Genomic DNA, 21,955 nt, shown 5'->3' on the forward strand with positions numbered 1-21,955 from the left:
TTGTGTGTGTGTGTTGTTGTGTGTGTGTGTAGCTCAGCGGTCTGTGAAACTTTAAATACCACCTTATAACGCATGCTCAGTTCTGGAGCCGTCCTCGATGACAAAAAGCTTAAATGTGCAAATGTCTATTTTTACAGCGGATTGTTTTCATGGAGCAGAATCTGACATGATGTTTGGATCGCTGCTGTTCAGGCGTTTTGCCATCACGCCGCTGAATCGTCGCTTATCAGCATCCCAGTTGCCAACTCGACATGAGCTTATATAAAGGAAGCCTGGGCCAGAGAGTCACAGGAACGCTGGCAGGGAATCAGCAAAAGGCTCCGACAGTCAGGGAGTTCAGATCGCAGGAGATACACACACACACACACACACACACACACACACACACACACACACACACACACACACACACACACACACACACACACACACACACACACACACACAGTCTTTGTCTTTGTCTTTATTTTCGTGGTTCTCTTCGCCGTCGTCTTCACAGCCTCCTAACTGCAGGTGTGAAATCAGCCAGGGGAAGTGTATGGAGAACACACACACACACACAGACACACACACCAGACACACACAAACACACACTCCAACCTTCCTCACTCAGGCACTCAGGATTTTTGATTCTTTGTATATTTTATTTGTGCAATGTGGAAAATACCAGAAAATGGAAGTAGAGGGGAAAAAACCCATTAAGTGCTCGAGCAGAAATAAAAATCCCACAGTGCTCCCAAAAAAATCACCACATGAAAGGAGAGATGCAGAGAAAATCACATCAACATGACAAAGGTGCTGCTTAATGTCAAAACCCCGGGAGGAGATCATCCCGAACTAAATACGGCTCCAGAAAGCGTTTCATACAATAATAAAAGGTTTGAAGTTAAAGTGTGTTGGTGAATGGAGGCGTACGCGGCGTGCACGTGATGCGTCGACGCAGGGAAGTTCTCATTTAAAACCTCGTGGAGCCTCGCGGCTCGACAGCTGCTTCCTCTGTCTGACACATGCAGCTTGTATCTGTGAACCGCTGCATCCTCCTCAGTTTTTATATTACTGTGACTGCGGAGACGTTTAGTTCTGCCGCCTGAGCCACTGCTGACTTTGTCCTTGTTGCTGTAGATGTACGGCGTGAACGGGACAAAGTGCTTTTGTTCAGACCCTGTGTGTGTGTGTGTGTGTGTGTGTGTGTGTGTGTGTGTGGCTCAGCGGTCTGTGAAACTTTAAATAACCACATTATAACGCGCGCTCAGTTCTGGATCCGTCCTCGATGACAAAAAGCTTAAATGTGCAAATGTCTATTTTTACAGCGGATTGTTTTCATGGAGCAGAATCTGACATGATGTTTGGATCGCTGCTGTTCAGGCGTTTTGCCATCACGCCGCTGAATCGTCGCTTATCAGCATCCCAGTTGCCAACTCTGACATGAGCTTATATAAAGGAAGCCTGGGCCAGAGAGTCACAGGAACGCTGGCAGGAAATCAGCAAAAGGCTCGACAGTCAGGGAGTTCAGATCGCAGGAGATACACACACACACACACACACACACACACACACACACACACACTCCAACCTTCATCACTCAGGCACTCAGGATTTTTTGATTCTTTGTATATTTTATTTGTGCAAATGTGGAAAATACCAGAAAATGGAGTAGAGAGGGAAAAAACCCATTAAGTGCTCGAGCAGAAATAAAAATCCCACAGTGCTCCCAAAAAAAATCACACATCCAAAGGAAGAGAGTGCGGAGAAAATCACATCAACATGACAAAGGTGCTGCTTAATGTCAAAACCCAGAGGAGGAGAATCATCCAGAACTAAATAGGGCTCCAGAAAGCGTCTTCATACAATAATAAAAAGGTTTGAAGTTAAAGTGTGTTGGTGAATGGAGGCGTACGCGGCGTGCACGTGATGCGTTGACGCAGGAAAGTGTCTCATTTAAAACCTCGTGGAGCCTCGCGGCTCGACAGCTGCTTCCTCTGTCTGACACATGCAGCTTGTATCCTGTGAACCGCTGACATCATCCTCAGTTATTTTATGTACTGTGACTGCAGAGACGTTTAGATTCTGCAGCCTGAGCCACTGCTGAACTTTGTCCTTGTTGCTGTAGATGTACGGCGTGAACGGGACAAAGTGACTTTTGTATCAGAACAGGGCGTGAGGTCATCGATGTGGGCTGGAGTCCTCTGACACGGCCTGTCAGACCCAAACACAGAAAATCACTGCTCAGTGATAAATGTATGAAATGTATGAACTCAAATGTTCCCCAGCCTGCTCTTGTCGTTTCCTCTCCTCCGTCATCAGTCTGTTCCTCATGTTGACTCATCTCTTCTTCTTCTTCTTCTGTCCGTCTGCACACAGCTGCTTCCTGTCCCTCCTCCTGGTGGCCGCCGTGGTTTGGAAGATCAAACAAAGCTGCTGGGCGTCACGGCGACGAGAGGTAAGTCCGAGGCTCACGCTGACGATAAATATTGATTTTGGCTACTCTGGTAGTTAATTAACAACCACGAGGACTCACTGTGTGTTCATGGTGGAGCTGCTGATTTCTGTTTCTGGTCAGCGCTGCTTAAAAAGGCAGATTAAGATAAAAACACTGGAGGTGCCCTCAGTAAATGTGTCATACAAAGCTGCAACATGCATCACATCTGAGCTGCAGCATGGTGTTATGCAGGTGGTGATATGAGCTGATGAACCGGAACTCGTCTGTCTGTAGTTTCATTTAAATGTTTTCTTTCTACTCTGAATCCAACTTCCACCCTCAAACTTCCACGGACACTTTTCTTCTTGCGGATAGGGACTCGCTCAGGATGGAATAAACTCTGAGCGCTCTGATTACTCATTTGACGACTGTGAGGAATTATTAGCTTTGTCCAAATAAAAAAGCACAAAGACATGTTTGTGTATTTTCTGCCCTCGGGCTGTTACTCGTTACTCTCCCTGGAAAACTGTAAAGCAAGCCGAGAACTCCAAATGTGTTCAACAAAAGCTGGAATCGTCTTTACTGTTCTGTTTGTGAGTGCGTGTTTGGTGATTGCAGGTTGGCTCGATGTCTCGAGGATTGTTGACGTGTGTGAAGTTTGAAACTGGTTTGAATCTTTCTTACTGTTGTCTAACGGCTCAGTGAATGACGGCGACTGTGGCTGATCCAATAATCCACATCAAACATCCTGACAGACCTGCAGATCATTAAAACCTGCAGAGAGGAGACGGCGTCTTTCGAACACGTGTTCCGAGTCTTTGCAGTCAGAAAGAAGCACGTATGTTACATATGAGCTAGAACACACAACCTCCTGTGTTCCTGTGCCAAAGCGCCAACCGATATCCATCATTAGCAAACTAATTAATTAGTCATGCTGCCGTTTGCATGGAAAAGGCAGAAAAATGCTGAACTCAGATGATGGTGGATGGAGACAGACAGATGAACTTCATCACCACACTGAGGTGTGGCTCTGTGCTGAAGCCTTGTGAAGCAGATGCCGAAGGAAGCATCACTCACATTTTTAAGATTTGCTTTTTATCCAGTGAAATTATTATTTCTCATCCTAACGCTCAAATAATTCATCATTCAATCTACGAGAGACTCTGTCAGAACCGAGTGACCCAGATCGGAGCAGAGCTACGTCCAACAGACCAAATTATATTTAGGATTGACCCAATCTGTGATCTGTGTCTCTGCCATTTACATAACGACCAATCACAAAGTCAAGAGACAAACCAGATGAATCATCCAAAGTTAAACGGTCATGCACATACAGTATGTTCTTCATGTTACCTGCTTGTTCTGTGTTAGCGTGCATTCACACGGATCAGGCATCGCAGCACGTCGTAGCAGCGTTGTCCGGTGGCGGTGAGGTGAGCTGAGGTGGCTGTGGGCGTGCAACAGCAACCCACAGCAACCCAACAGACACTAATCTAATTAAACTTCTTCGTGTCATTATATTTTGCGATGTAAATGGAGAGTCAGACTCAGATTTAGAAGCTGGTACATGAAATAAACAAAGTGAGAACACACACAGGTAGATGATCAGAGTTCAGTCCATGAATCCACCTGGACAGTCTCAGAGACAGTCTCAGAGACAGTCTCAGAGACAGTCTGAGACATTTCAAGCTGTCTGTGGAGGTTTGACCGATCTGAGTGTCTGATTGGCTTGTGGCGAATGACGTCGGTCTCAGTTTTCCCAAAAGTTGGATCTAGATCGACCTCCGTTCTCGTCGGAGCGCCGGATCCTGTCTGAATCCAGCCTTATAGTGTATTCTATAGAGGTGTGTGTGATGTACATCACCGCTCACGTACTTACTGTCTTCTCTCTGATGCTGAAAATTGACTCCTTGTAGAATGTAGTCCTGTTACAAATCTCATTCACAGGCAAAATCAATGAAAAATTATGTTTTTTTTTTTTAGAGGTTACCTTCAGTAGTTCATAAGAATTCTGGATTTTAAAAGTCTGAGAATGAACATTGATGAAACACTTGAGGTTAAATCTGTTTCCTGTCTTTAAACTCGAGCCGAGCAGCTGTGGCCTGATATCGGACAGACTTTATGAGACGGCGTCAGACTTCAGCTTTAACAGACAAAGTGTCAGTTCACTGTGTGGATGCTGCACAGATCTGAAAAACTAAAAGACTGTGAGCATGAAGCCTCAGTCTATTTACCTTTGTTCACTGACAGACTCTAATGGATGCTTTTATTTCTTGCAGACTTGATTGCTGTGAGGTTTTTTTTCAAGATATAATATATAAATCACTTATAATTCAGATTATTCACCGCACAGCAGCATTACATTACATTACATTACATTTAGCAGACGCTTTTATCCAAAGCGACTTACAGAGGAGGACATAAGCTGAGAGTAGTTGTTAGTTTTGTTAGTGTTGTTAGGCAGGGAAGCATTCTGGAAACAGAAAGGTTTGTACAAGTTTTTAAAGGTAGAAAGGGATGTTGCTGTTCTAGTAGCCGTTGGTCATTCCACCATTTGGGGACGACCACAGAGAAGAGTTTAGAGTGACCTCGCTTTGCGAGGCGAGGGTACAACTAGACGGTTTGTATGAGCGGAGCGGAGCGCCCTGGTCGGGACGTGAGCCTTTAGTAAGACGACAGACACACAGTGGCTTTCCTCGTTGCTTGCCTTCTTCATTTTAAGGTTTTGTTATTATGTTTGTTAAATCATTCAATACAGCTAAAGTGCTAACGATATACAGACATGATCTATGAGAACGACTCGACAGGTGTCAGCCACTTAAAGAACATTGCTGCAGTGCAGAGATCATAATTAACCGCTCGTATTGCACAGCACTGAGTGACAATAACCTCAGTGTCAATAATGTTTTGGACGCTCTGCACGGTCCACAGGAGGTCGACAACGACAGTGACCGCCTGATTTCACAGATCAAAATCAGAATCAAGTAGAAATATGAATTGATTTATTGATTCGTATTCTCCGATACGTCGAGTATCTGTATCCAGCCTGCACATCAGGACACAAGCTTCTAAAATATGTTGTGATGCGCTGCAGGTTTGAAGCTTCTGTGACATGAACACACACACACACACACACACACACACACACACACACACACACACACACAGTGCTGACAGAGCTCCGCTGTGATTGGTTTATGCCTCCTAAGATGACAGCCGCCACAATACATTTGCTCCGATTTTTTTCAAAGTCATTGTCCAAGAAAGTGTGACGGCGTTTTATTTTGTAGCCTGGACGTGTGACTGACTGAAAGTGACAGCGTGCTGCGACTGGCAGTGACATCTGGATGCTGCTAACTGGCTAACTAGCAGACTGTCTGAATGCTCGGAGTGTTTCTTCAGTCATCTTCAGATTGTGTGCATGTTGAAGTGTCACTAATGTTTAATGGGAACTTTTGCTCGAGGCTTTTTACACTCGGCACACAGGCTGAAGTGTAACGTCACCTGAGTGCCGTCGTCATCCTCACCTGTGGATGCCTCTTAACATCTCTCACCTGCTTCCACTCCGTCCTCTCACCATCACACAGCCACAGTCGTCCAGCTGGGCCCTCGACAGGCTGACCTTTAAACAAAATTAGCACTGGACCTTTGTGAAGAGGACCAGGGGCTACATGGAACTGTGGGGTCAATAATAAACTCCCCAACAACACGTGGAAAAGCTTTTCTAGGACATCAGGCTTTGCTAAAAATGCCTTTCATCCGCTCGGTCGCCCCTGAAGTGCTCATGAAGAGCAGACAGTCAAGATTTAAATTATACTTTTATTCTAGCAAGTCCTAAATTGGAAATACACAAATTAACATTTTACGTCAGTGTGCTTGAAGCTTTAATGACGTTTGCGTTAAACTTCAGGTCTCCTGTATCGGGCGTTTTGTTACACTGAGGCACGGACAAGATGATGCAACGTACCTGTTTCCAAAGACTAAACTTCATACATACCTGTTCTGTACTTAAGAACTTTCAGACTAAACTTGAGTTGTTGCATCACATATAAAATGCCCTAACACAGTCACGATGGTGCCCTGACTGATACGCCGGGTGAAGAATCCCAAGCATAGCACAAGCCAGCTGGATATAGATGTAGAAATATCTGCCAATCAGAATCAGAGGTGCTGTGAGACTCCTGCCACAGCCGGCTTACGTCCGTTTCTCAAAGAATTTGGTTTAATCCTCTCAAAGTTACGTTTTCATGCCACGGTCTGAAACACGAAGGTGAAGATCGGTTTCACACAGAGACGATATCGGCAAACCAATTCATCGAGCAGATTTAAGCACATCAGGTTGCCACCTACAGTTCAGAGCAGCGTGTGGAAACGTAATGACCCAGCCTTTCTGTAAGAATCGTGAGAGCCAGCTGCACTCAAACACAGACGATGCTGTCCGTGACTTCTTGTCCTTCATAATGAAAGTCGTAACTCTTTAATTTGACCCTCGTTTTGGAAGTCGACATTAATTCCAGTTTTGGAACTGTTGCCCAAGGAAGTAGTGTCCAAAAATCAGGAGGAAAAATCAATAGTAGCTCCATTTACATTTTTATTTCATTGTAAAACTAATGATTAAGGAGTTTCTGGGAAATGAACAGTCTGTGCAGTCTATCTATCTGCAAACCCACCAAGACATAAAAACCTGGATTCTAGCCCAGGGCCAAACTTGTGAAAGGTTCTGGATGGGTGGGAGAAAGCAGATATAATATTAGTTAAATAGTGAGCACTTCCTATCACAGATGTCAAATTGAGTTAGGGCCGTGACTCCTTTAGAAATACTCAGCAGCAGCATCCCTCCCTGAACACTTCTCTGTATGCATAAGGACATTTTTCATCGTCTGTTCACTGCTGCAAGATTTCCCCATTACTTGAAAACACAACACGACCCAACAACATCACAAATCACCAAACGGGCCTGGAAAATCCTGCGAAGGAACTCGTCTAGTTTCAGTTTTAACTGTGATTACCTCGACCTACTCGTTCACACGTATCGCGAGCTGCCTTCGTACACACACATGTGCATGTTAACGCAACGTGACACATCGTTTCTGGCAAACGGAAAGCTAATCATGTTTTTCCACGAGGTCGACTCTCTTGTTCCAGCCGTCTGCGTCTTCGACACCGGGACCCTTCTGTTCTTTTCAGCGCTGTCCCTCCAGGCTTCGCTCCCACATCCATCCCTGCCTCCTCCGTGTTACCCTGTGCTTGCATCAGCCGTACAGTGACATACATTTGCAGCTAATTATGCCAACGTTCACCTGACTTAGGCCCAGTGCAGTGGGAAATGGTGGCCATTGCATTTTATGTGATCATCGCAGGTTCACAGGAATTTGAGGCTGAGGCCTTGAGCCCGGTACGTTTCTGATTTTAAGGAGTTTAAACCTGCACTGCCGTCACTGCTGCCCTGAATAACCTGTGAGCTGGTTTTAAAGAAACTCTGCAGCGACGTGGCTCCAAGTTTTTCAACCAGGCATAATTTATTCTGTTAATAAATATATAACATCATTGTGCTGAAAAACAGTATTTAACTTGAACTTTTCCACTAAGACGAGCTGACTCATGCTTTGACTGCGAGTACATAACTATGAATTTGTAATCTATATATTGACAGACTGGCCTCCGCTTCTCATTCATTGTGGTTTCATGTGGTTTCAGGTACAATGCACACAGTGTACCGCTGAATCCTGTAAACAGTTGCACTCTCTTATTTTCGGGTTTTGTAAAATTCGAGCTCAGAGTAAAAATAAGTTTCTGACTGTTTGAAGTTCTGCACCTGCTGAGACTGGAAGAACCAGCAGCCCACCTGTTGGTCTGCGTGCTCGTTTGCATGCAAGTGTTCAGGTGCATGTTTTTTTTTTCATCGTGTGTGTGTTTGCATCTGTATGCATAGCTGTGTGTGTGCGTGTGCGTGTGTGTGTGTGTGTTAAATCAAAGACTTCCTTTGAGATCCGGCGATTCCTTTGAAGGAGCTGGATCTGCCAGATGGCAGCAGACAGGCCTGACTCCTGCAGACATTTTGTTCCGTGGAAGGCCCGGGCCTTTTAAGAGAATGAGCCGCACTGTAACTGGACCGCTGTCGGTGCCGTGTGATTATTCCTGCAGCTGAGGACAGAAGGTCTCAGGCTGCTGCTGCTGCTGGGAGCGGATATACTGTAATAATGTCTTTTATATGTTCTTTTAGTTTGACTTTTGTATTTCTGTCAAATATAGTTCATCTTTAGGAAGAGGAGTGTAACTTTCTCTCATCAGCAGCCAACAATTACAGCAGCACCGACAGGTTTCAGGCTCACAGCTCACGGACGCCTGCAACAAATGATAGAATGCATTTTGAATAGAGATGAGCCAACCAGCTAATTAGAGCAGTGATCCAGCAGAGGCATCCAGTGGCACGATAATATATCATGATGCAAAATACTGTAATAATGGCGCCTCTTTAACAGACACTTTGTTGCCTTAGGACAGAAAGTCTTCCTCGTTTCTCTCGATTGTTGCACCGATTTGAGGCCAGAGTGAATTTTAAGCACCTGGACTCGTAACGGTTGAGTCATGTGTATTTATTCATCTTTCTTTGAACGCCTTTGATGTTTTCACAGTCTTCTTCACTGTCATCTCTTCTCCCTGCTTCTTTACTGTAACTATACAAAAATCCCCTCATGATGACAGCGCGCGTATTTATCCAACATCCATCGTTGCCCTAACGCGGAGATAAATCACCTCTAACTCGACGTCTATTAGACACATATTGCTCCCTGAGGTATTGACAGGAATGCAGAATGTGATAATGTCCCTGATCGGCGCGGCGGCGTCCCACATGATTAACTGTGCTGTAGAGAGGGGGGGTCTCCAGATACCCTCACATATTTATTACCCCATTAAGCTGCCCTCCTTTGCCCCCACCACCCCCTCCTCTCACTGAGAGCCTCAGCAGCCGAGGTGTCGGGCTCAGGCCTCCTTTAGAAATACATGCTATGTCATAAAATGAGTGGAAAGCTGCTCGATGGCCTGTGATGTGTAAACTTCTATTTTTCTCTCTCTCTGATCAAATGTTACACAGCTCAGGGTGTTAATGAAGTGATGTGCAGAGAACACACACACACACACACACACACTCCCAGGGAATGAACCGCCACCGTCTCAGTCTCCTTTTGATGATACAAGTTTCTGAAGAATGGGAGCAGATCAGAGGAGAGATCTGAGGCCGATCCGCTGTCTGATGTACGACTGTTCACTGGCTTCCCTTACATTAAGTGCATTAACCTGCCAGTTCACCTGCAGTAAAGAGCACAATGCAGTGTCGCACAGTTCAGGATGTACAAGCAAGTTTAGATGTTAACAGATTTTTCTAAGTTTGTCCAGCTGATCAGTCCAGTTCTATTTGAGCTGTGAGCTTTAGCTAATTACGCACTTATACATTTATGCATGTGAACATTTAATTACACCACTGAACCACCTACAAAGCCTCTGATTAACACTTATTTAGCATCACTGGAAAAAGTTTCAAGTATTAAAATCCTTGAGGCTTCTATGAAGGATTGTGTAACCCCCTCCACATCATGTATATGCCAAGTTTTCATTAGCAAAATGGAATTTCAGTAATTAAGGTGGAGTACAGATACCTACACCACCCACAATCCTCTGGGAGATGTTTGTTTGGAGGTTTGTGCACGCTCTTCAGTTCACAATAGACTGAGTGTTGGAACAAATCTGCATAATAATGTAGTGTAGTAGAATCCTCTTCACCGGCTGATGCACAGATGAATAAATTAAATGTGAACGTATGGCTCCTGCAGGAACTTTTGCTGTCGTCTCATTCAGAGCGCGAGGATGAATCAAAACTGCCGATAAAGTTGTTGAGCGGTTGCACGGCTGCGTCCTTGTGTTCGCACCCCACGCTGCCGCAAACCGCTGACCCTCGCGTTCGTGAGGGCGGACGGCCGTGTCACTGAGCCTCCTCGTCTCGTGCCGTCCTCTCCTCGCCTGTCCGCCCACCTCCGCTGATGAGAGACCTCTGACCCGTACCGTCGCTGACCCTGTCCGCAGGTTTCAGCGGTGCAGACTGTTCCTGCTGCTCGGCAGCACGTGTGCATAAACACGTGCACGTCCTTCTCTTCAAGTATGAACTAATGCACACACAGAAACCTTCAGTAGAACTTTATTTAACCACAAAGGCCCCTCAGTGGGATTTCAAATCGTTGTGCTGTGACTAATGTTGGCAACGCAATAATCAACAATAATGATAAAATCAGGGGCTGATGTAAAATTGATGAATAATATGATATTCATGATGATGAATACATAATGGATTTAAAATTATAATAAAATAGGACATAATTCATTAGATTTTATTAAGGATGTCGTTTAATGTCAGACAGTACAAATGAATAAACCTCGTTATGCTCCATGCTCAGTACTGACTCAACAGGAAGCGGAGGAAGTTCCAAGTTTCCCAGATTAATTTGGTATTATTGGAATATTGTTAATTAAAGAGCCACCAGGATCATTCCAACTCACATCACATCCCTCATCAAATCCAGTGTGGCTCAGCTTTTGACTAATATTTGTACGTAACCCTCCTGATAAATCACTAAAACTAAAGATTCTGTAAAGTTTTCATTCAGTTGATGTGAAGCGCTTCCTCCACAGGTAAGCAGGCTGCAGTGTTGAACTGTTTTTACATGTGCACAGGGTGTTTTATTTTGAAAATCGTCTGGATTCTCTCTGCTTGACGTATGTGATCACGGCATCTTTCAAGAATAGACCCGCTGCGTATCCTCCGAGCTCGTTCTTGTCTAGAACGGGAGCTGCGGCCGCCGTGCAGCCACCAACACGTCGCCAACTTGCAGCCATGCCAGGTGGAATTTCATTTTGCTCCATGGACATGAAACCTGCGTGAGGTGCCGGTCAGTATGGGCTGTAATGAGAATCCTGCGACCTGAATGTTTATTACATTGCTATTTGCTGATAAAAAGAGCGCGCAGGGATGGAAAATCCAATGCTCAAAATGGGATACTCAATATTCAGAAAATGTCTCGGCCTCACAGCAGAACAAATCTGGATATTTTACAAAGCTGAAAGCAGGAATGTGAACTGAGCTGAGCTGTGAGAACACAGTGATGGGAATGAGCAGGCACGGAGGTGAAGTGACATCTTCAGAAGCATTCACAGCAACTTATTCCCATAAACACAATCACACAGGCCAGTGCTTTCAGACGGGCATTAAACATTCACCGACTTCACTCACACTCTCATCGACTCGTGCATGCAGCGACTCCTGCAGCAGATGGTTCAGTGTGAAAGCAGCACAGCAGAGTGGGAGAGATTGGCAGCGGTATCCTGAATAAGCAGAGTCCTGGAATACAATGAAGATATCAGCGAGCACGTAGGGCTCCCCATCAAATTAGTTTCCAGAGTCATCCATAATGATAAGGAGGATCCTCACACCAGCGTGTCTGCTCCCACCCTGCACACTCCAGTCCCAGAAGCAGATGGCTGCATGTGAAGGCAGTTCACACATGAGCAGGGAGGAGAAGAAAAGACAATCTTTCCACCTTTACTTTGCAGCGGTTACCCCCTTACGAAGCACTTCTCCATGATCCTCCAACGATCCTGATACGTTCGATTTTTACAATCGTGGGAATACCCCGTGGCTCCGTGCCTCTCCACTTCTGCTTGCCAACACAATCCAGAGGCTGAATATCTGTGTGCATCCCCTGATAGTGGCACCTAAACCTGATAGGCCGAATGGATGAAGAGATGACCAATATAACCAAACTGAACTCAGCGTGTGGGAAAATCCATTCATGACAACCTAATTACAAGTAGGAGTTATAGAGATAGCTACACTAAGAAATAAAGGAAGTGTCGACAAACTGCAGCGCCGCCATCGCCTGCAGTTCAGTCTAAATAAAATCCAATATCAGTGCCACGACAGTCAGCGCTGCTATTTGAGGCTTCATTCTCGTGTCCACACAAGCAGAGCGATGGCATTTATAGATGCTACACACTGACATTCAACAACTTTCTGTGTAAAGCTCCTCTCGTGCAAAGATTCAGCCTGAAGGGCTTTACAAGATACTAAAAGTGTAGACCGAATAAACTGATTACCAAACATAACAAGGTTGCATTACCCCAAATTAAAAAGACGAGTCTTTCATTTAAAAATACCGAGGGAGTTTGCTGTTCTAAGATCCAAAGGGAGGATCGTCCACAGTTTACGGCCCTAAAAACAGAAGCATCAGCCTCCGAGGATTTCTGAAAGAAAGGCAATGAAAGATCTGAGAGATCAAACATAGCCCGCAATTATTAATAATCACAAAAAACGCAGCATGTGGTGAAACCCCAGGAGACGTTTGTAGATGGTGAGCATGGTGAGACAGGTCAACTCGAACTTAACCTGCCTGTTTTGGATCATTCACTGTTGTAAAGTGATTTAATCGATGGGAGGAGAGACCGTAACTCGAGTCCATCTCGCCGACTTCAAGCCGCATGTTTGTGTCGAACCAATCAGCGTCCTGTGGTGAACTGCTGACCGCTTTGACGTGAGCTTCGTTTAATGCCGTGTGTCGTGACGTGACGAGGAGGGACTGTTTGCTCAAAAGCAGCAATGGAGGCTGCTAAAGAGGTCAGTGAGTTCCTGTGTCATTGATGTATGGAGCAGGTGACTGTCGAGTTTACATACGGCATAACCTTTGCAAGGCTCCATTTGTGGGGAAATCGATGAACATAATGTAGCTGTCTGCCTCCTCCAGGTGAAGGCTGCTAAACCCCACTAAGAAAGCCTGCATGGATTCTTCATGACCATTTATATTTAACTTGTGATTTACCAAAAAAGAAATCTAGAGTTTCAGCAACATGTCTACTTATCTAATGTGACACCAGGGTTAGCAGTGCGGGGGGAGCGTGTTTCCCTGTTCACGGTCTGCAGACGTGATCAGACTTCAGAATAACACCGAGCACAGACGAGTTTGATCCCACTAAACCTTATCTTAGCCTCATTTGCTTAGGACTAACACAGCCTGGGGACATCCAGTAATTTTTAACACTCTGCTCCGTTTTTATCATCAGCACAAACACTCAGTAAAAAAAATAGAACAATGTACAAAGGGAGCAACAAATGATAAAGAAGCAGAGCTTTAAAAATCCAATAAACATCAGTTCCAAGTATTGTGATGACAGTGCTGAGGAAGGTAGCAGAGGTGAGCTCACGGTGTAGTGGATGGTTACAGGGTAAAAGAGCTTTGCACAGCGCCTGTCCGTCACGTCCCTTAGACTGACATATCAGCTTCACCCCTTTAATCTCATTGGCCTGGTCGATAACATGGTTTAAGGGATTTCTGCATTTAATTGGAGTCAGAATCTGCCTGCTCTGTAGTTTAAAAGGTTGATATTCCAGTGCAGCCTCCTGCCTGCAGTCTTTGGGGACGGGCGGTAAAATAAATCCAGCTGCAGTTTGTGTTTTTGCTTTGTGTCCCTCTTGTCAGGACAGACGGATGTCATCGTGGACTTCAACTGAATGCAACTTTCCGGGTCTTTTGACGCTCGCTTCGAGGTCGTAAATTCGTTAAACTACACTCGTCTTTCCAGTAAACGCAGCATTCTTGAACCTTCTTTTGTTTCCTGAAGATGGAGGTGGATCACTGTTACCACTCTGTACCCTTGAAAATGGATTGAACTCTGGCCGCCCTCAGTAAGAATGATTGCACCCTTGAAGGCAGACTGTTGAGCCAGTGCTCGTCCTTGTGGCTCAGTGGTACAGTACAGCGTACCGTACTGGGACTGGGATTCCATTATTTATGAATTTTAACCCGGGACACACGGCGCTGTCGGGGACATCCCCAGCACTTTGTAACTGTCACTTATGGGTTAAAATGGTCAGTTTTCTTGGCTCTGTGGTGAGAGCACATTACAGAAATAGCCTTCCTCTTTGAAACACAAACTCTTCTCTGCGACTGACAGTGCCACAGAATGCCACGTGGCTGTCGAAATGTTAAGACCTATGCAGGAGATGAGTTTACTTTTCATTAAAGAGCTCATTCTGCTGCAGGGGTTGATCCTTCGTCTGCTCACAGAAAATAAAAGGAAGGAATCAAAGACTGACTTCAGATATAACGAAACAACAGTGCCGCTCATTAAACATGAAGGTTCATTAGAGCTTCTCTCAGCTGTCAGGACGTTTCTCCTGTCACCAATCCAGCTGTGGCTGCAGACGAGAGATCGGAGAGGGGGAGCCCTCACCTTACCTCACCCTCTGCAGTGCTGTTAGGTAGGAGGAAACAGATTCTCTCCCCCCGCCTTGCTGCTTCGGTCTCCCTCCCTGCTGGAGGTGGGAGATGGATCGGTCAAGGTGACCTCAGCCGGCTCTGTCTGCTCGGCCCGCCCACGCTCATGCCACCTTTCCTGACACTCCTTCTGTTCTGTCGCTCCCCTGGAGAGGACGTCAGAGGCGCCTTCAGCAGCTTCCCGGGTGTGAGACTCCCTGCAGCTCGCTGCCGGGTGGCCTGGGTGTGACGTGGAAGTCTCAGACTCACCTCCTTTGTTAAAATGGGTCAGAGCTCGAGTGATAAAACATGCTAATACAGCTCATACAATAACATCTCCTGACATTTTATGATCATTTGATCATCCCTGTAATGTAACGATGTGTTAGATTATCAGGGAATATATTATCACAGGATCAGGCTTACACACGTTCACTCATTCAGAGCGACGTTTTATTAAATGCTGTATTTCATTTGCTCATAACTCTAAAAGCTGTCCATTAAAAGCAGCGCTGCACTAATTCTCTGCAGGATTTAGCTGTATAAAATGCTTGAATTATCATTTAAAGACAAATTTCACAAAGTCCTGTGCAGCAGCATTTAGTTGATCGAACAGTAAAACTCTCCCTTGAAACCGCTAATGAAATTCAGAGCATGCGAGCCATAAAGTCCACACTAAAACAAGTTTTAATGAAACTCAAAACAGTTTGAAATTCAACTTTTTAAGGCCTTCAGTCAATAAAATATTGTAATTGCAATTCATTTTTATTAGTGAGCTGGTAGTTAATCCGACCGTGATTAATATTCCAGCGAGGAAGTTATCGACTTTGTGTCAGCTCCAGATTATGATGCAAATGAAGGGAGGCGAGCAGACGCGAGCGGGAGATGTGTTTTCTCTGTCCAAAGGCAGCAACATCAACTGTGTTCTTTAAAGTGCTGTGAGGCCCCTGTAGATTAACTAGAGCGAGATGCTTTAAGATTCTGTGAGAGCTGCCTTCCATCTCCTCCGCTCTCCTGAGGTCAGCGCTCGCTGCACCACCGCACAGAACAAAAGGCCTACTTCTGAGGTGATCAATCCTGAAGTGAGAGGTGAAGAGAGGGGGGTTAAGATGACGAGAGAGAAGAGAGGGGAGAGGAGCAGGCAGCCAGCACTGAAGGTCACTCACACAGGAAGCCCAGGAAATGTGCATCCTCCATAAAGGGAAGCTCTTGTTAATGGTATCCTCCGCATGGTGGAGTTAACAAGGGTCTCCGCGGACCTGACAGGATGCGGATTCATCAGAATCTGATGAAAAAGAATTGGGAGTCACTGCAGCACTGGCAGCCGGTTTCCACTGCAACAGTGTTAGAGGACGAGCTCATGCCAACTGTGCAGCAAACGTTAACTTTGGATTTAAACGGAAATAACCGGCATGAAGCGGTAACGTCAACGTGTGTGTGTCTGTGAACAAACTGTCAAATTAGCTGTGTGTGTGTGTGTGTGTGTGTGGTTGTGTTATTTTCTTTGTCTCAGAGTTCCCGGGACACTTCTAAACCCTCCTAATCTTAATTCTCCAGAGATGGTGCGAATAATTAGAATCTGGATCAGTGCCAGTGTCTTCTTGTTCACAATAAGCAGGCTGGTTTGCACTGTGGTGACCCCCGTTTGGCCTCCACCCTCCACACACCCCACCCATCGATCATGGTGCTGGTTCGTGCTCATCATGAGCTCAGAACAGCTGTCAAAGCAGCGCTCCTGTACTTCTTGATTCTGTTTTATCTCGCCTCAGCCTGCCTTCACTTTCTTTTACTTTTATTCATCCGACTTATCTCACCCATCTTTGTTCTAACCTTCCAATTACCTGACTTCACTTCTTGTGTCCCTCTAAAGTCAAACAGCTCTGTTTCCTCCAACTTAAACTCGCTGTTTCTGGTTCGTTCACAACAAACGAACACACAGGTTGACGTTCCTGTTCCTGCAGCCGTTCTGAAGAACGAGCATGCCACGGCTTCGTGAAATACGCTCGGGCGTATTTTCATGTCTGCACCGTGTGTGTGTCGCTGTCCTGTTTCTTTCCTCCTGTACGTCAGCTGCTTCCTCCTCTGTACAGTGTCTGCTGTGCCACAGGTGTCACAACAAGCCCGGTGCTGCCCTTAAGAGATTTACCTTAAGAGATTTACCTGTTAGATTTACCTACCAGGATCACACCAGTTTTATTTTTCTGCAGCTCAATAATACTCTGAGATCTGAGATGGTAGATGTTTTTGGTCTCTTATCTCTTATCGTTAGCTTTCAAAGTTACATAACGATCATGAAACTCTCTGACTCTTTCATATTGAGGTTGCTGGTTCATTCTGGACCTTGCAAACATTTTGTCAGCTGATGTTGCAAAGTTAATGAGTGATAAACTTCTAAATCTAAAGCTGCAGAACAAGCGAGTGAGCCGCCGTCAGTTCTGGTTTCTCCAGCCGACACTCGGCCTCGTGTTAAATCATTGATTTCATCTGATACTTCTCTTTCCATCATTGCTGCCTCTTAAACTAAAACATAAACTCCTTTCAGCACTTTGAGTTTAACTGCCACTTTGACTTTTATCAACGCCTCAACTTCATGTCCTTTTAATATCTTCTTCCTCAGCTGTTACTGCCATACACAGACGTTTTAAACTGCACCAACATAGAACTGAATTTAAAACCACAAATGACAAGTCGGACTAACACAGTGGCGGTTATGGACAGAGTATTACATAGAAACACGTGATGATGATTGTGATTTGATCTGCTGTTAGTGAGTATGAGGACTGACGTTTGAAACAAGTGCACGTCACGGAGCTTCATTTATCACGTTAGGTTTGCTCGGCTCCTCATGCTGGATTTCACTTGAAAGCTATCAGATGTCAAACTCTGACTCCTTGTACTTGATACTTTGTGTTTCTAAGGGCTCTCACCTCACACCACAGTTCACTCCATCAGGAGGAAAGACACATTTTTCGACACCTTGGCTCCTCAGACGGAGCTGCTGTCGGCGAGCCGTCGCTCTGTCGATCGGTTAAATGCTCTTCCACTGAATCCGACCACCTTCTCTCCACTTCGGCTTTTCAAAAGTTTCTTTACTTTTCAATGTTTTATTTTCTGTGTGTGCTCCTCTTTGATGGAGAATGGATTAGCATTGTGGGCGAGGTGAGACAGGTGCAGAGGTGTATGGCACAGACAGCAGGAGGCCAGCGGTGAGGAAGAGGCAGAGCTGGGGAGTGATGGAGGTAGAAAAAAGAGGAGGAGAGACAAAAAGGAAAGGGAGAGAGGGAGGGATCAAAGCCTTCTCCCTTGTCAGTATTCACAGTGTGCGTCCTCATCGCCGGAGAGATGGAAAGATGAAGCAGGCGAAGCAGCAAGCAGCTAACGTGGCTTCACAGACAAAGATTCCCTCCCTCCTCCCTCCCTCCATGCATCTCACTCTGCAGTTTTCCTTCAGTGATGCAGAAGTATGATTGAGAGCTCTCCCACCGACAGCATTTTTAAACAGACGCATCAATAAATAAACGCTGTGATGTAGTGCAGAGTGTGTGTGTGTGTGTGTGTGTGTGTGTGTGTGTGTGTGTGTGTGTGTGTGTGCAGAGTGTGTGTGTGTTCTCCACGCCCAGGCGATCTGCCGCTGCATCCCTTCTTCCCAGGGGCAAACTCTTTGAACGCATTTGTCTTTCTCTCTGCTCCCTCTTCTTTCTCTTTGCTGATTTTTTTCCCCCCATAATTCTCTTTATTCTCATTTTCTTTCGTCTTCTGTTTCTTTCCTGCATCTTGCTTCTTTCCTCCCTCCCTTCCTCCTCTCCTCTCCTCCCTCCTTCCCTCCCCTCCGCTCTGCTGACGCACTCCATCTCTTTGGCACACCGCTGCTCACTTTGAGAATGCTCAAACAGCTTCTGTGAGTCTGTGTGCAGGAGAGTGAAAGCAGGCGTGGGTGAATGAAGATGCAGCTAATTACTGTCATTATTTATCAATCCCTATATGTTTTTATAGCTACCATAATCAATATTTTATATATTTAACAAGCACTTTACAAGATGTGTTTGAAATTATCAGCTGAATCTGCATGTCAGAGCGTTTTCTCGCTCTCGCTCGTCGTTTTGCTCGTTGTATACGTCACAGCTTTGCTGTTGGAGTTCAGTCCTGCTGCTCTCAGCATCAAGATGCTGTTTCAGCTGATAAACCCGCCATGTGCGACCTGCTCAGCACCAGTGTCAGAAGAACAGAGTTAGCAGCTTGCTAGTGAAGAGATCGAAGCCTAAACAAAGATCTCAAAGAAGGTCAAATATATCCAGAATCAATGAAGCTGAAACTACACAACGTATATTAATGATCTAATAAATAGTTGAGTGCTTCACACATGCTCACCGTGCATGTCTGTGAATGTATTTATTATGACGTTCAGATTTTTCCCCGCAGGCTCGTTCCTTCACGTCCTTTTATTTTTCCACTCTGAGAAAATTAATTTGCCTTTCTGAAAACACATGACTGCTCATGTGCAGGTGTCTCCAAACCACCTGCCCGCATCCATATGTGTTAATGCATGCTCATATCTACATCTATGCACACGTCTTATAATTAGATTTATATATGCACAGTTGGCTCTGCTGCAGACACACACACACACACTACCCTGCAGAAAACCAAAAGCTAATTTAAGAAGTAGGCGATTTGCAGTGTACCTCCTCTGGCGTCTGGTTATCTTTGGGGTGCAAGACAGTTGTCCTGAGAATTCTTACACCTCCGTAAGCTGATGATAGCTGTCCATACGTTAGAGAGGAGGACTGAGGATTGAGAGAAACCGACCTATGAACTGTGCAGTGCATTGCAGTTTGATGGCAAACATTCAGTATTGGACTTTTCTGCTGCACCTTTTGCCAGGATCCTTGTCAGCCACAGTAAAATTTCAATCACCGACCTCATTTCTACTCGAGGGGAAGCAGCAGCATGCCTGTTTACAACTTGTTTGATCGTCTGACTGCTTGTTTGTTGTCCTGTTGGACTTTTGTGGCCCAGACCTCAGAAGGCGGTTCTGCAGGTAAAACATCATAATCAAAAGGAATAAGTCCGGATTCTCAAAAAGGAAAAATAATACATTTCCTTTGAAACAGCGATAGAAGGGGCAGGCGGCTTACTTCTGGCTCTCTGTTGCAGTAGATGGTGCCGATGTGACCAGTCCTTTAAATGTTTGTTCGGCCTCATCAACTCTTTTCCAGTGGCAGGAGACGGTTGTTGAAGCTTTGATAGACGCTACCTGCCCAACGCCAATCTCCGCACAGACAGATTCAGTGGCATCCTGGTTTGCACAGTTAGATAACACGTTGCGTGTTTAGTTACGTGTTTGCGGCTCGTTCTGCCTCTCAGTCAAGGTAAATTATAAGATCTGAAAAATTCAGAATATTTCAGAAGATGAAGGTGAAAAACACACAAACACATTTGTCAGCAGTCGTGTCGTCTTTTCTGTTTTTAAAGCATACATTCAGTCTCATCTTTTATTCTAATTTGAAAGTAAAATGTTTTCAGCCCACGTTGATGAAACTTGCAGATCAACTTTTATCCCTGCTGTCACACCGACATGAATACAAAACAGATGCATAATAGATACATAATGGATTGTAGATGGCACAGGGTTGCACAGTAGAAATAATTGTTAACCTGTCAAAAAATTAGCATATGAGTTGAGCCAAATGTCAGTGTGGGAACAAAGGTTAGCTGTATGTTAGACAAGAGAGCCGGCTGTCTGCAGGGAGGGAGGCTGAATCTCTAAAGTTTGTTTACTGCAACATTCAGGTGCTCCTCCATCTGCTCTTTATCCACTAAATCAATTCTGTTGCTTTGTGCCGTTCACGGAGCTGCGCTCATGAAAAAGGATGTCGCCTGCATGCAGATCCTCTCCTGCACGCTGGGCGTACATCCAGACTGAGGCTGCTGCCCGGCTCGGCCTGTTGCGTCATTATGAACGAGGTTGATTCTGCCAGAACTTCTTTAAGTTCATAATGAGTTTAAGTTCATTATCCTGAAACCTGATTCGTAGCAGGAGTATTGAGTTTTGGCTTCGGTTGGTTGGCCAGAAAGTCAGAGATTTGATTAGTGCTGAGGAGTCGGTGTTGATAGATTGAGATTTGAGTCGGGAACTGAGGAAACCAGACGCAGTGCAGGATGGCAGAGTGCTGAGTGTGGGGCGTTGCCACACCCCAGCAGTCCTCATGTTTTGGCTCTCGCATGCTTCACACTGTGGGGTTTCCAATCATGACAAATCGGGACTCGGCACAACAAGTTGCTCATTTGTGTTTTCATTTGTTTCTGCGTGATGAATGCCGCGGTGGCACAAAGACCGTACAGCATGAAGACATCAGCCTGGGCATGCTTCATTCTGTGCTAACAACACATTGTGTTTGGACTCATTCATACTTCATGGCTGTTGTTGTTCTGCCGTTATGCATCGAATTCTTTCTATTTATAGCTGCAGCTCGTCATGAATGCTCCGGATTCTTTGTGTTTGATGTGAGAGCTTTTCATAAACCCTCTCAAACGCTGCATCTCCTCCACTCTCAGTAATATTCTCCCTCTTTTATCGCAGGCTTTATTCAGCACTTTTATGTTTTATTAACTTGCAAATTTGCTAATGAACCTCGTACAGAAATATGAGGAGATGAGTTAACGAAGCCTTTTTGGAGAGCGGAAAGCTGCAGGAACATGCCGTGCCACCTAAAGTCTGAAAGTTGCTGCTTATTTTAGGTCACCCAATTAAAGAGTGCAATGTTAACCTTAATGGTGCCGAGGAACGGGCACAAGCTTTGAGCTGATTTAGGTCTGTTTGTGTTGGTGAATGTCAAAGAAAGAAATAAATAAAAGCATAATTATGATATTTAGTAAAGGATAATACATTGATAGCTGTGAACTATGATACATATTCTCAATTCATTTCAAAATAAAGGTTTGTGTCCCTGCAGCCGTGCAGACTGGGACACCTGCAGGAATACAATGAGTGGACATTTTTTCCCCCGTCAGGCTCAACTGTGGAGAGAAAGAGACTTCCCCTCGAGGCGTTTCTGTAACCCTTAATAAGGGAGTGATTATAATTGACATTTAGAGAGAAAGTGCTAACATGTCAATAGCCACAATTGACAGCCAACCAGAGGGACGGAAACACTCAGCAGATTAATTGCAAGCTGTCAAACAGTCAAACAGGAGCCGGCGACCTCTTGCTTAAGCCTTGACCCCCGACATGCATTCA

The 21,955-nt window shown here is 45.1% G+C and overlaps 1 protein-coding gene across 2 annotated transcripts in view; it reads left to right on the forward strand.

Annotated features, from left to right (window-relative positions):
- atrn (attractin) overlaps positions 1–21,955 on the forward strand; it is a 104,093-nt gene that overhangs the window by 64,248 nt on the left and 17,890 nt on the right. For both annotated transcript variants that reach the window (XM_027274792.1, XM_027274791.1), the window contains exon 26: positions 2,362–2,440. In XM_027274792.1, coding sequence (XP_027130593.1) covers positions 2,362–2,440 — 79 coding nt within the window. The remainder of the gene's footprint in view (positions 1–2,361; positions 2,441–21,955) is intronic.

The sequence above is a fragment of the Larimichthys crocea genome, chromosome XXIV (genome assembly GCF_000972845.2).
Source record: "Larimichthys crocea isolate SSNF chromosome XXIV, L_crocea_2.0, whole genome shotgun sequence".
Classification (NCBI taxonomy): domain Eukaryota; kingdom Metazoa; phylum Chordata; class Actinopteri; family Sciaenidae; genus Larimichthys; species Larimichthys crocea.